This window comes from Hyperoodon ampullatus, assembly GCF_949752795.1.
Source record: "Hyperoodon ampullatus genome assembly, chromosome: 9".
NCBI lineage: Eukaryota > Metazoa > Chordata > Mammalia > Artiodactyla > Ziphiidae > Hyperoodon > Hyperoodon ampullatus.
The window spans coordinates 72,134,097-72,145,773 of record NC_136922.1 but is presented as its reverse complement, the minus strand read 5'-3'; the positions used below and the strand labels follow the sequence as shown (position 1 = coordinate 72,145,773).

Here is an 11,677-nt window from a genome sequence, read left to right as displayed (position 1 = left end):
AAAATTTACTGAGAAGTTTTTATCTTTACCAAATGAGAATAAGTACACACATGGGTTCCAATAAGAATATGTTTAATTTCCTCTTTTTTTAAAAAAACTACACTTCCTGATTCTGTGGAAAGATAGCTCATAGTCCTAATGCTCTTTCTCCTTTTCACAGCTTCTTCTGAGCAAACTCATTCACAGAGGGGATAGATTACCAGTCTTTTCTGATGTTTCTTTTGCTCATCCTCTACTGAATTTAAATGGGGTCATTATTTTAGGCGGGAATACAATTATTTTATACACCATGACTCAGAGAGACCTTGTTTCCATTAAAATTCTCTTTCTAAGCAATAAAAATGGATTATAACACCATGGTTTGTGCAATATTTCCCAAGACACCTCAGTCCAAATGTCATGCACACCAAAATTTTTCTCTTTTCCACCACAGACTGCTGTTAGAAAAAAAAAAAAAAAAGTTGTGTTTTTCTTTTTTTTCCGGCCCCCCGGGCATGTGGGATCCTAGTTCCCTGACCAGGGATCAAACCCGCCCCCCCCGCATTGGAAGCGCAGAGTCTTAACCACCGGCCAGCCAGGGAAGCCCCTACAATTGTGTTATCTTTAACCCTCCTGGTTTTCTTGTTCTTACCTAAGAGGCTTGCTTTGGAGATTGGTGTCCACTGGCGGAGTCCTGGCCAGACGACCCTGGTCTTTGCAGGAGAGAGAAGTACCCCGTATTCCCTAATCTGCGGCTGGGCAGCCACACTGGGAAGCTGAAGCCTCCTCCTTCCGGGTTGTTCCACACCCCAATGGCCTCCAGGCATCACGGCTGAGTGTGGTGGGCGGGCCTGGGGCTGGCTCACCTGCAGGTGGTTGTCAATCAGAGCAATTTGAGGAGATGTAGGAAGGCTCTCCCAGGATCCTCATGGTGGACTGAAAAGTGCATGGCATTGTTCCTGGGGTCAGAAGACGTGGATAATCCTTCCATCACGGCAACACCAGGAAGGGCATGCAGACAGAGCCCATTGCCAGAAAAAAATCACCTCTGAGCCTCTTGTGAACGTGTACAAAGTCCAAAGAAAGATACAAAACTTTCTTTTCTTTCCCTATCAGGACATGTCTCCGTTCAGCAGTCCCTTCTTTCTTTTTCTACTCCTTTGCCTCACATTACTGTCCCGGCTCCCTCCTGCCACTGCGCGCTGTGCTTTGGTACAGGACAGACCTCAGCGAGGCAAATGTGGATTCATATGTTCTTCAGACTAGATCGTTTGGAAAACCACAAACCCTCCTGCTTATATTGATCGCCTCTTGTAAATTAGCTTAACACGTTGTTTTGCCAAAAGCTCTTACCCCACCATCCCTGGTCGGATCAGATCAGGATGCTATGGTCTTAAGTGCAGCAGAAAAACATTTGGCCCTAAGTCCCCATCAGTAGATGTTAAATTTAGTGGGTTATTTCCTTTATACAACACCTACTACTTTTAACATTAATAATTACAATAACTAGCATTTATTGAGTACTTTGTTTCTGACACAGTGTAAGTCATTTGTCACCTCTTTTAAGCCTTACAACAATACTAAAAAACATTTTATAATCATCTAATTTTACTGATAAAGGAGGAAAGAGGTTAATTTCCCCAAAGCCACAGTAAATGGTGGCACCAGGATTCGAACCAGACAGTTGGGTTCCCCAGCCCATGTCTCAACCACCATATTTGACTGCAGTGAGACTACATGTAACCAAAGGGTATGAAGGTTCAGCTATGCAAGATGAACAAGTTCTCAAGACCTAATGTCCAGAATGGTGACGATAGTTTAACTATACTGTATTGTACACTTGAAATTTACTGAGTATAGATCTTAGATCTTTCCATACACACCACACACACACATTCATACAAATAGTAACTATGTAGAGGTGATGAATGTTAATTAGCTTAATTATGGTGATCATTTAACAATATATGCATAGATCAAAACATTGTTATACACCTTAAATATATAGTTTTTATATGTCAACTATATCTCAAAGCTGTTTTTTAAAAAAAAAAGGAAAGAAAAAAATGGATGATTTTATTGAACAAAAATTCTGCAAATGTTAACATTTACCATAGTGGCTTTATACACACATAAATTTTTTTTGAATTTTTGAATTTTTTTTTTTATACAGCAGGTTCTTATTAGTTATCTATTCACACACACACACTTATTTTTCTGAACCATTTTGGAATTGAAGACATGATGTCCCTTTATCCTTAAATGCTTCCATGTGTGTTTCCTAAAACCAAGAACTGTCTCATGATAACCATGATACTATTAGTAAAATCAGGAAATTAACATTGATATAATACTATTATCTAGTCTACAGACCCTATTCAGATTATTCCAGTTGTTCCAATAATAGCTTTATTAGCAAATTTAAATCCTTGTGTTGAAAAAAAAAAACAAGACTACATGTAGCCAGCCAATATTTTAAAACAGGATCAATAGAAGTTGCGAATCTGTGAATCCAAATACCAGGAGCTGTAATGCCTGGAGTTCCCCAGGCTGTGTATGTGACCATGGCTCCATCGATGCCATACAGGCAGGACAGTGCAGATCCAACAAGATGGATGCAAAAAGATGGATGAAATGATTTATCAGACACTACACTACTCCATGTTATAAAAATCATAAATTCCTTGGAATAAAGATCATTTATTACTGAGCACAAAATATCCACTGTGTAGGGGAAAGAAAAAAAAAAGGCATAACAAGACCAAACAGGTTGAAAGAAAGAAATGGGCATTTTTTTTTTTGCGGTATGCGGGCCTCTCACTGCTGTGGACTCTCCCATTGCGGAGCACAGTCTCCAGACGCGCAGGCTCAGCGGCCATGGCTCACGGGCCCAGCCGCTCCGCAGCATGTGGGATCTTCCCAGTCCGGGGCACGAACCCGTGTCCCCTGCATCGGCAGGCGGACTCTCAACAACTGCGCCACCAGGGAAGCCCAGAAATGGGTATTTTTAAGGAGTTGTTGCATCAGCTCATCTGTAGTTTGTGAAACTATGTTATAGCAAATCCTGATAAATTATTTTGCCACACCCCATCAACAGGTCAATAAGAATTTTCCAATAAATACAAATCAGATTTTTAAAATATTCTGCATGATATCAATTTTTAAAAATTAAGTATGCAGTACAATTTTTATTTATTTATTTATTTTTTTGCGGTACGTGGGCCTCTCACTGTTGTGGTGTCTCCCATTGAGGAGCACAGGCTCCGGATGCGCAGGCTCAGCAGCCATGGTTCACGGCCAGCCGCTCCGCAGCATGTGGGATCCTCCCGGACTGGGGCACAAACCCGTGTCCCCTGCATCGGCAGGCAGACTCTCAACCACTGCGCCACCAGGGAAGCCCAGTACAAATGTTTTTGAGTGTAAAAATGGATAGGTGAAATGTCTTGTGTTTATTTCATTAACTATTTAGTGTTATAAAATGTGTGTTTATGTATGTGTGTAACTTTAGAATAAACCCAGATGTTTCTGATGAACCCAAAATGATAGAATTGCAATAGACTTCACACAACAGACTTACACAATATATTTATATTAAATAAAAAATTTTCTAAGACTCATGCTTTTAAATCTGATTTATATCACAACATATCCAATTTCATAAATTCTGTGCCTTACCTTTTGTGCTAAAACAAGGCAGGTTCCAAATATATGGTTTCCCACTGTAGTTTAATAAAGGCTACAAACCTATCAGATTTCCTCACAATTAATCAGCAGGGTACTGAAGGATTTTTTTCCCATCAGAAACAAAGTCAAAAAGCTTATCTATCTATATATAACTATACATCTCCTTTGTTCCTCACTTGAATGTAAGCTTCTCTCGAGTATGGTGGTTTGTACAAAGCAGCAGCTCAGTAAACATTAGTTGAATAAATAGGGCTCTCTCTTTTAACCCCACCCTACCATAGGCACATAACTACTATTAGCAAGTACAAGTAGGCAACTAGCTTGGAGGCCGCCCACCCCGTCCCTGGAGAAATGAGTCAAAGTGTAATCACCTGAGCAGAATCTATTTTATTGCAAAGAGTTATCACCTGATTCTCTTGAACACAAATAATTCAATGAATTCCTTAGGCTTTCAAGGGAGTTCATAAAGTTACATGAGGTGCCATGAAATTTACTGGCCACAGTGAACTTATTCTGGTGCCAAAGCTCCTTTTGTAAAAGAAGCTGTACATAGAGCCAAATTCCCGTTCTTGTTTCCTGTTGGTTCTCTTCCATGCCAGCCACCTTTAACCCCATGAAAGCTGAAGGACCCTACCACAAAATCAGCCCCCTTCTGGCGGCTGTCCCCAGCCCCCCCTTGCCTTGGAGCTGCTCCCATCCCTGTAGTGGAAAGTTGGCCTTTTGTTGCCTGCAGATACGCCCTTGGTCGGTTCTTAACCCTGTACCCTCCCAGGACAGTGAGAAGCTCAGGTGTTAGCAGTTGCTCTTGAAAGATCATTCCTTTAGTTCTGCTCAGAGTCCAGTTGGTTGAGTCTCTTTACAATGATGCTGTTGATTTTCTTAAGATCATCTATGTCCTTTCCCTCAGCTGCTAGTCTTCTTGACACATCTTCCATCTTGTTGCCAGTTTGAACTTTAAAATGAAAAACAGACAGTGTTACACTGGCTTCCAGTGTATTCCATCGGGACTCATCAGAGCCCCGTTGGGGTGCTCGGCTTGAGAGCTGAGAGGCCCTCTTGGCAAATCCCCTGCTCCAGTATCCCACGCAGCCCAGAAGCCCAGAAGAGAAATTGATGAAGACTGAAGTTACCTATCAAGTGAATTATTTTTACGACTTCTTGGTGAAAGACTTGACTACCTTTGGCAGACTCCACACAGATTTTCGCTAAGAAAGACTTTGCTGTGAGCAACCGAAGGAAACCACCAGCGTCTGATTATTCCCACAGAAGTGACTGTTATGTTGTCTCATTTTGAGACCCATTCTCAGAAAAGGTTTTTCACTTCACATGTGGGAGGTGGGATATTTTGGGTTCCAGACCACTTTGATATACACAGCTCTCCTGGTTCTAAATTACCAGCCCATAATGAATGTATAATAATTCCCCTCAGACCACCCTGAGAGCAGAGAGTCCATATTTCCAAAATAAATAGAACCTCTGGTTATTGAGTAAGTCAGGGAATGGAATACTCTGAGGTCTGCTTATGAGTTAAAATTTCCAAGAAAAGCAGCACAAAATCAGTATTTAATATGTGAGCTCCTTATCATTTCCATTGCAGGCAAGTTTTTTCCAAGATATCTTTCAGGAACTAATGATGGTGGTAACATGCCACTGGGTTTAGCCAAAAACTAACGTGGGAAAGTGTTAGAGCCTCACCTTCCAGGCTTGGGACAAACTGTTGCCCAGAAGCTGCCTTTCCCCCATATCTGAAAAATTATGTTGGATGAATTATGGTCCAAAACATGACAGAGAGGTTTTAACTGAGATTTGATGCAGAGCCAGGCAGAGATACCACTTGCTTCTGGAGAAAAGTGTGAAACAAATAAATCCATAGCATGTGACATACTTCCCCTCTTGGGAACATTCTACATTAGTCAAACACAGAAGGAAGTAGCACCCATGTTGGACTAAGTCTGTTCCACAATACAGTGGTTCCAAGTTAAATTCCAAAAGAGAAAAAGGTTTCTATATGCAAAAACGTTAGAGAAAAATCATGCCTGACCTGCCTTTTGGAAATTCACAAGAAGTAAAATAAAATACCTTAAGTATTACTAACCCAGCAATTCTCAAACTCATTTGACCATAGAACCCTTTTTTAAGTTAAGGCAATACTTGCATCACATCCCACATATCTACATTGCTTGGCCACTGGAAACTGTTACCGAGGCAGGTAGGCATCCACGGTAACCTATCCTTGCTGTCCGTTATTCCTCTTTAGGACAGAGATTGTGGCAAAAACACAAGGCCCAACAGTTTATTCAATGTAATCAGTATAAAATAGCCTTGGGGCTTCCCTGGTGGTCCAGTGGTTGGGAGTCTGCCTGACGGTGCAGGGGACACGGGTTCGTGCCCCGGTCCGGGAGGATCCCACATGGCGCGGAGCGGCTGGTCCCGTGAGCCATGGCCGCTGAGCCTGCGCGTCCGAAGCCTGTGTTCCGCAATGGGAGAGGCCACAACAGTGAGAGGCCCGCGTATCGCAAAAAAAAAAAGAAAAAAAATAGCCTTATTTCTCTTGCATAAAAATGTCAGGGTTATAAAGAATATAAGTTCTTACACTTCAGTTAAAATGACACAAATTGGCACTGAACCCCACTGAGAGCAAAACGGTTTCCTTGTTAAGGATGAGCACAGGCCAAGTTCATTTATAGCTGCCTGTGCCAACTCTGGTCTTAGGTTGGGCTAAGGTTTACCTGAAAACCACAGGAAGCCTTTATTATTACTTCAACACAGGCAGTGGAGGGCCAGGGAGGTCTGGAGGCAGACAGCTCAGGGTATGAATCCCAGTTCTGCTTCTGACTAGCTGGATAAATGTGGAGAGTTAAACTCTCTGGGCCTTAGTCTTTCATCGGTAAAATAGAAATATTAGACACTACCTTGAAGGGTAGAGTAAGGACTTAAGATAATGAATTTAATGTGTCTGGCAAAGAGTAATTGTCCAATAAAAAGACACTTCTTTATTCACATTTTCTTTCTTTTTTTTTTCTAAGATTTTTTTGATGTGGACCATTTTTTTTTAAAGTCTTTATTGAATTTGTTACAATATTGCTTCTGTTTATGTTTTGTTTTTTTGGCCGCAAGGCATGTGGGATCTTAGCTCCCCGACCAGGGATCAAACCCGCATGCCCTGCATTGGAAGGCAAAGTCTTAACCACTGGGCTGCCAGGGAAGTCCCTTCATTCTGTTTCTTGATATGACTTTGCCCTCAATATAAAACACTAGAAGCAAACATAAAATAAATCCTATTCATACAACGGGGTATAATATGGTGATAAAGTGAATGGTCTTTGATGTCAGGCAGGGGTGTCTCTGAGCCCTGATTAGGCACCATTGTCTGTTGGCCTTGGGCATATTAATTAATCTCTCTAAGCTTCAGTTTCAGCATTGATAAAACCAAAATAACAATAGGTCCTACACCACAGAGTTGTTATGAGGTGGTGAGCAAACAGACATAAATGCTTAGCACAGTGCCTGGGACAGAGTGGGCACCCAATACATAACATTTTTAATTATCATTGCCCTAAATCTTACTACTTATTTTCCCACAAAAAACAGCATTCCCTTTGGGTTGCTTCCAAGTCGGTAGGCATACCTAAAATTTCTCAATAGTTTAACTTAGTCATTTCCCAGGCAGGTGAGGCAGGATGATATTTGGAGCATCAACTTATGAGGTATAACATTTCAGAAGAGTAATCCATGTGCTCTTTCCTGCAGGTTCAGGGCCACCCTCCTCCAAAGAATAATCACATGCAAGGGCACCATTATTGTAAGGAGGGTTCACACTGTAGCTTCTAAGTGCAAAAGGGCATCAGCAGGGTGACAAAGAAGCAATTAAACATCACCCCTTTGCACCAGCTCTGAAACCTATACCAGAAAGAGACCTTTAAGCTGGAAGAGAGATGAAGTTTTGGAGAGGAAAAGGGGTTAGAAGCTGTAAGAGTCATGCCCTCTGCCCACTTCCCATCACCACCACTGCTACACTACCTCCACTGATCCTGAATGAATCTGAAATAGAGGCATTTCAGAGACATGGGATCCACCTCTCATTTAGGAGTTCTGAAGGCTACAAGGCCTATAGGGCAGAAGAAATGACAGTGTGGTGGATCCAGCCAAAAGGGTATAAAGCATGACTCCTTCTCTCAGGCTCCGTCCACTCTTAAGAGGGTGGGAGGGAACTGAAGTAACCCCAGATGGTGGTCTGCAGAGGACAGATCAGGGAGGATGCTGGTGGGCTTTCCTGAAAGGGCAACATGCCTCAGGATGGACAGCAGCCCTCCCGGACCTGAGGCAGAGAGGAAAGTGGCACTGAGACCTCAGGGGATCTCTTGGCTGAGGGGCTGTGTAGGAAAGCCTGGGTCACCACTCAAGGGCGGACACGCAGGGCCCAGGCCAAGGGCAGGCAGGATGCCAGCCTGGGCGGTGTCAGACAGGAGCAGTCTCCTCCCATCCCAGCACTGCCTCTGGGCCCTGGCACAAGCCCAGTTAGTGCTTCTAATGGATTTCAGGGAAGCGAGGGAACCTGGAAGAGGGGGTGAACCTGACTGTGACTGAAAATTATAGACCTGAGTTCACAGAGAACCCATGTGTTGGATGAAGAAAACCCCGAGTTAGCTAGAATAAGCTGCCTACCATTGGCAGCTAGGGACTCCAGGTGAGAAATTAAAGCATTATAGAAACATTTAATGTCCATATTTGCGAACTCCTGGCACTGAGGGCTTATGAGTGCCCAGCGGCCCGGCCCAGAGCAGTAGGTACCCTAAGCATTCACGCCCCCTCAGCCTTCAGCCGCAGCACTGACTGCCAGGAAGCTCTGCCTCGTTACCGGAGCAAAGCTAAACAACCAGCTACAAAGTAAGTGCATAGCAATGAAGACAAGTGTGTCGATGGTACTTACCTATCAGAAATATCACGAAGGAAACCAGTGCCAGGCTGACAATCAGCACGATGATCAGCCCCACCAAAAACAGACTGTGGTTTCCATTTCCTGAGTTAGTGCCGATGTCCGGGATTTTCTCCTCTAGAGCTAATGTGAAACAAACAACAACAAAGACAAAAACTCCTCAGCATTAAAAAAAAGAGAGAGAGAGAAAGAGAGAGAGAGATGTAAGGGATATGCCCATTTTCCCTCTGGTCACTCTGGAAAGAGACTTATGTTTGAGGAATGTCTTTGGATCGGGTGCTCTTTGAGAATTTTTCACCTTCTTCTATATCAGTATCCAAAGAACAAGTCAGGTCAAGCTATCTCCTCAGCCCCTATTTGGAAAATTCTTTGAAGATCATGTTAACACTGATGTAGCCGGACTTGGATTTTTCTTTTGCTTGGGGGAGTGGGGTGGTGGGCAGGGAATAAAGAAGTTAAGGGTTCAGAGTGATGGAGGCTCTATTGCCCTTTTCCCAAAGTGAGCCAAGAATTAAAACACAGCTGGCTGTGGGCCACTGACTCTGGGTGAAAGGCTGAACACTCTGAGATATCTCCCAGAAAACTTTATGTCCTATAAAAATAACCAGTTATGCTTATATCCATTTAAACAACAACATCAAAATGACCCTGATGTAATTTGGTTTCTAAAAGCTGTTTCCAGGATGGACACGCTCTGGAAGCAAGGTTCTCTTAAGTGTTTTACAGTTGAACTGAAAGTGCAACCATGCTTATAAAACAGCTTGGTTCACCCAAACCATGAACTGTCTGCATTTGGTCACTGTTTTGTAAGGCCTATTTGCCTAATAACACCCAAATTAAATTGCAAAAGAAATAACAGAAACTTGCGGTAATGGAGATCCTTGAATTGCCTTCTGTAATCCCTCCTACTTTGTATCAGTCCCACACCCTCTGCTACTTGATTATGGAGAGATGGGGGCTTAGGTCCTGTGCTTTATAGGGACATCCTGTGTCACAGCCTCCAGAGCTTTTCCTTCCTAATCATAACCACGGCATAAGCCGGCACCCAAACACCTGCATTTATTGAGACCAACTGCAGTAAAAACAGGTGAAAATCTGAACAAATTAAAATGAAGAGAAAAACAAGAATTCAAAAAGGATTAAGGGGGCTTCCCTGGTGGTGCAGTGGTTAAGAACCCGCCTACCAACGCAGGGGACACGGGTTTGAGCCCTGGTCCGGGAAGATCCCACATGCCACGGAGCAACTAAGCCCATGCACCACAACTACTGAGCCTGCGCTCTAGAGCCCGTGAGCCACAACTACTGAGCCTGCATGCCACAACTACTGAAACCCATGCACCTAGAGCCCATGATCCCCAACAAGAGAAGCTACCTCAAGGAGAAGCCCATGCACTGCAATGAAGAGTAGCCCCCGCTCGCTGCAACTAGAGAAAGCCCACGTGCGGCAACGAAGACCCAATGCAGCCAAAAAATAATAATAAATAAATAAATAATAAAATAAAAACAAAAAGGATTTAGAAGGGGAATAATGGACATAAAATTGGGACAGTACGAGTTTCGAGTGCATGTGAAACAAACAGCAAGTGGGCATTTATCACCTGCGTTGGAATGTCAGCGTTTAAGCTAGAAAAGATGGGGCTCAGAATAACCTGATAGAACTCATTTATAATATTTAGGGGACAAGATACACATGTAGTATTTAGTATTCAGCAGCCTTTCATTTTGTTTTCCCCCTCCTCTTTCTAGTGCTTTAATTGAGGCAATCTGTAATCTAAAAAAATGAAGCTGACTTTTTCGCCCAACAAAATCTTAATGTTTTTTTTAAACTAGATAAACGTGTGGAACAATCCACTATGAAGTAAGACCTCTCTAGGAAAGTGGGCACCCTCGGTGACCTGGCTGTGGTCACTAGAAGGCACAAAAGCGGCCAAGAGGGATGAGTAAGCCTCATCTCAGCAGCCTCCACCGCTTTCCAGGTAGAGAAACTCCACAGGGAACTTCTCAGAACTTTTAACGACAAGAGTTCAAATCTTGCTTAAGAGCCAAGAAAGCCCACAAGCCTGGCAAGTATTCAGAGAACAAAAGCAAAAATTGCCTAATACTAAACAGCATCTCTAACGCAGAGGCTTCCTAATGCCCACCCCGCCCCCAGCCCACGACCACAGGTCCAGCTCAGCATTCGCTATTTTTAGGTGGCCTAGAAGCCCGGACGGGCGGCCAAGCCTGGGAAGGCACACATACGGAACAGATGCTGCGATCCGGCAGGACAGAGGTTTAGTTTGTTTAAGTCATTTATGGAATCCACAACATAAAGCTTTCTATCTTCAGGAATGCCGCCAGAGCCGGTGTCCTGGGAAGAAGGATTCATTGTCCCTGGAAGAAAACACTGCTGTTAAACACGAGAGGCGGGGCTGGGGAGCCGGCCTTCACACGGATCACAGCCCACAGGAAGTTGGCATGTGAAGTTGGGCTGGCATGTGAAGACCCACCCACACATACTACTGCCAAATGAAAGGCTAGAAAAGTTTAGCTGTTCCTTTTGGGGACAACATGGAAACTCTTCTTTTTGCTTTGCTTGCCAGGAAGCTCAGAGTCAAGTGTGTTTCCCAATTTTAACGCTTTAATACCCTGCTTATCTGCACTTGCTCTTTCTTCCTGCTCAGATTTCTCAATTCTGTCTATATTTACCCTGGGCCTCTTTTAATTTTTTGTAATTGATTTTTGAATATTTCTCTTTATTACACTGTTCGTATTCTGGTGAGATTTCTCAAATCCTTTGTGCAAGAAGACGATGTATAAACACATAAAAAGATAAAATTAAGCTAGGCAGCCTGTGGCCATAAAGATTCTGATAGAAGAAGAAAATGTTACTGTGAACCATTCTAATTGATGAGGCTTTAATACAAAACTATACTTTTTATATTCTCCCTCAATATGGTATAGGAGTCCCCACCTTAAAGGTATCCTTTAGTCATTACAGACTGGCTCTGAGACCTCAAGACAAAAATCTTAGCAAACTGAGTATGGAGATGAATACTGCAGTTGTTGGAGGCTAAACTTCAGGAACTCTCAGGTCTC

At 43.1% G+C, this 11,677-nt stretch overlaps 1 protein-coding gene across 1 annotated transcript; it reads right to left on the bottom strand.

The window, feature by feature from the left end:
* Positions 1–4,044: 4,044 nt before the first annotated feature.
* LSMEM1 (leucine rich single-pass membrane protein 1) lies at positions 4,045–10,972 on the bottom strand. The gene is made up of 3 exons (XM_079711200.1): positions 10,841–10,972; positions 8,594–8,722; positions 4,045–4,615 (listed from the first exon to the last, which is right to left on the bottom strand). Exons 1-3 carry the CDS (start codon positions 10,965–10,967, stop codon positions 4,485–4,487), a joined length of 387 nt encoding a protein of 128 aa, XP_079567326.1. The 5' UTR covers positions 10,968–10,972; the 3' UTR covers positions 4,045–4,484.
* Positions 10,973–11,677: the final 705 nt, after the last annotated feature.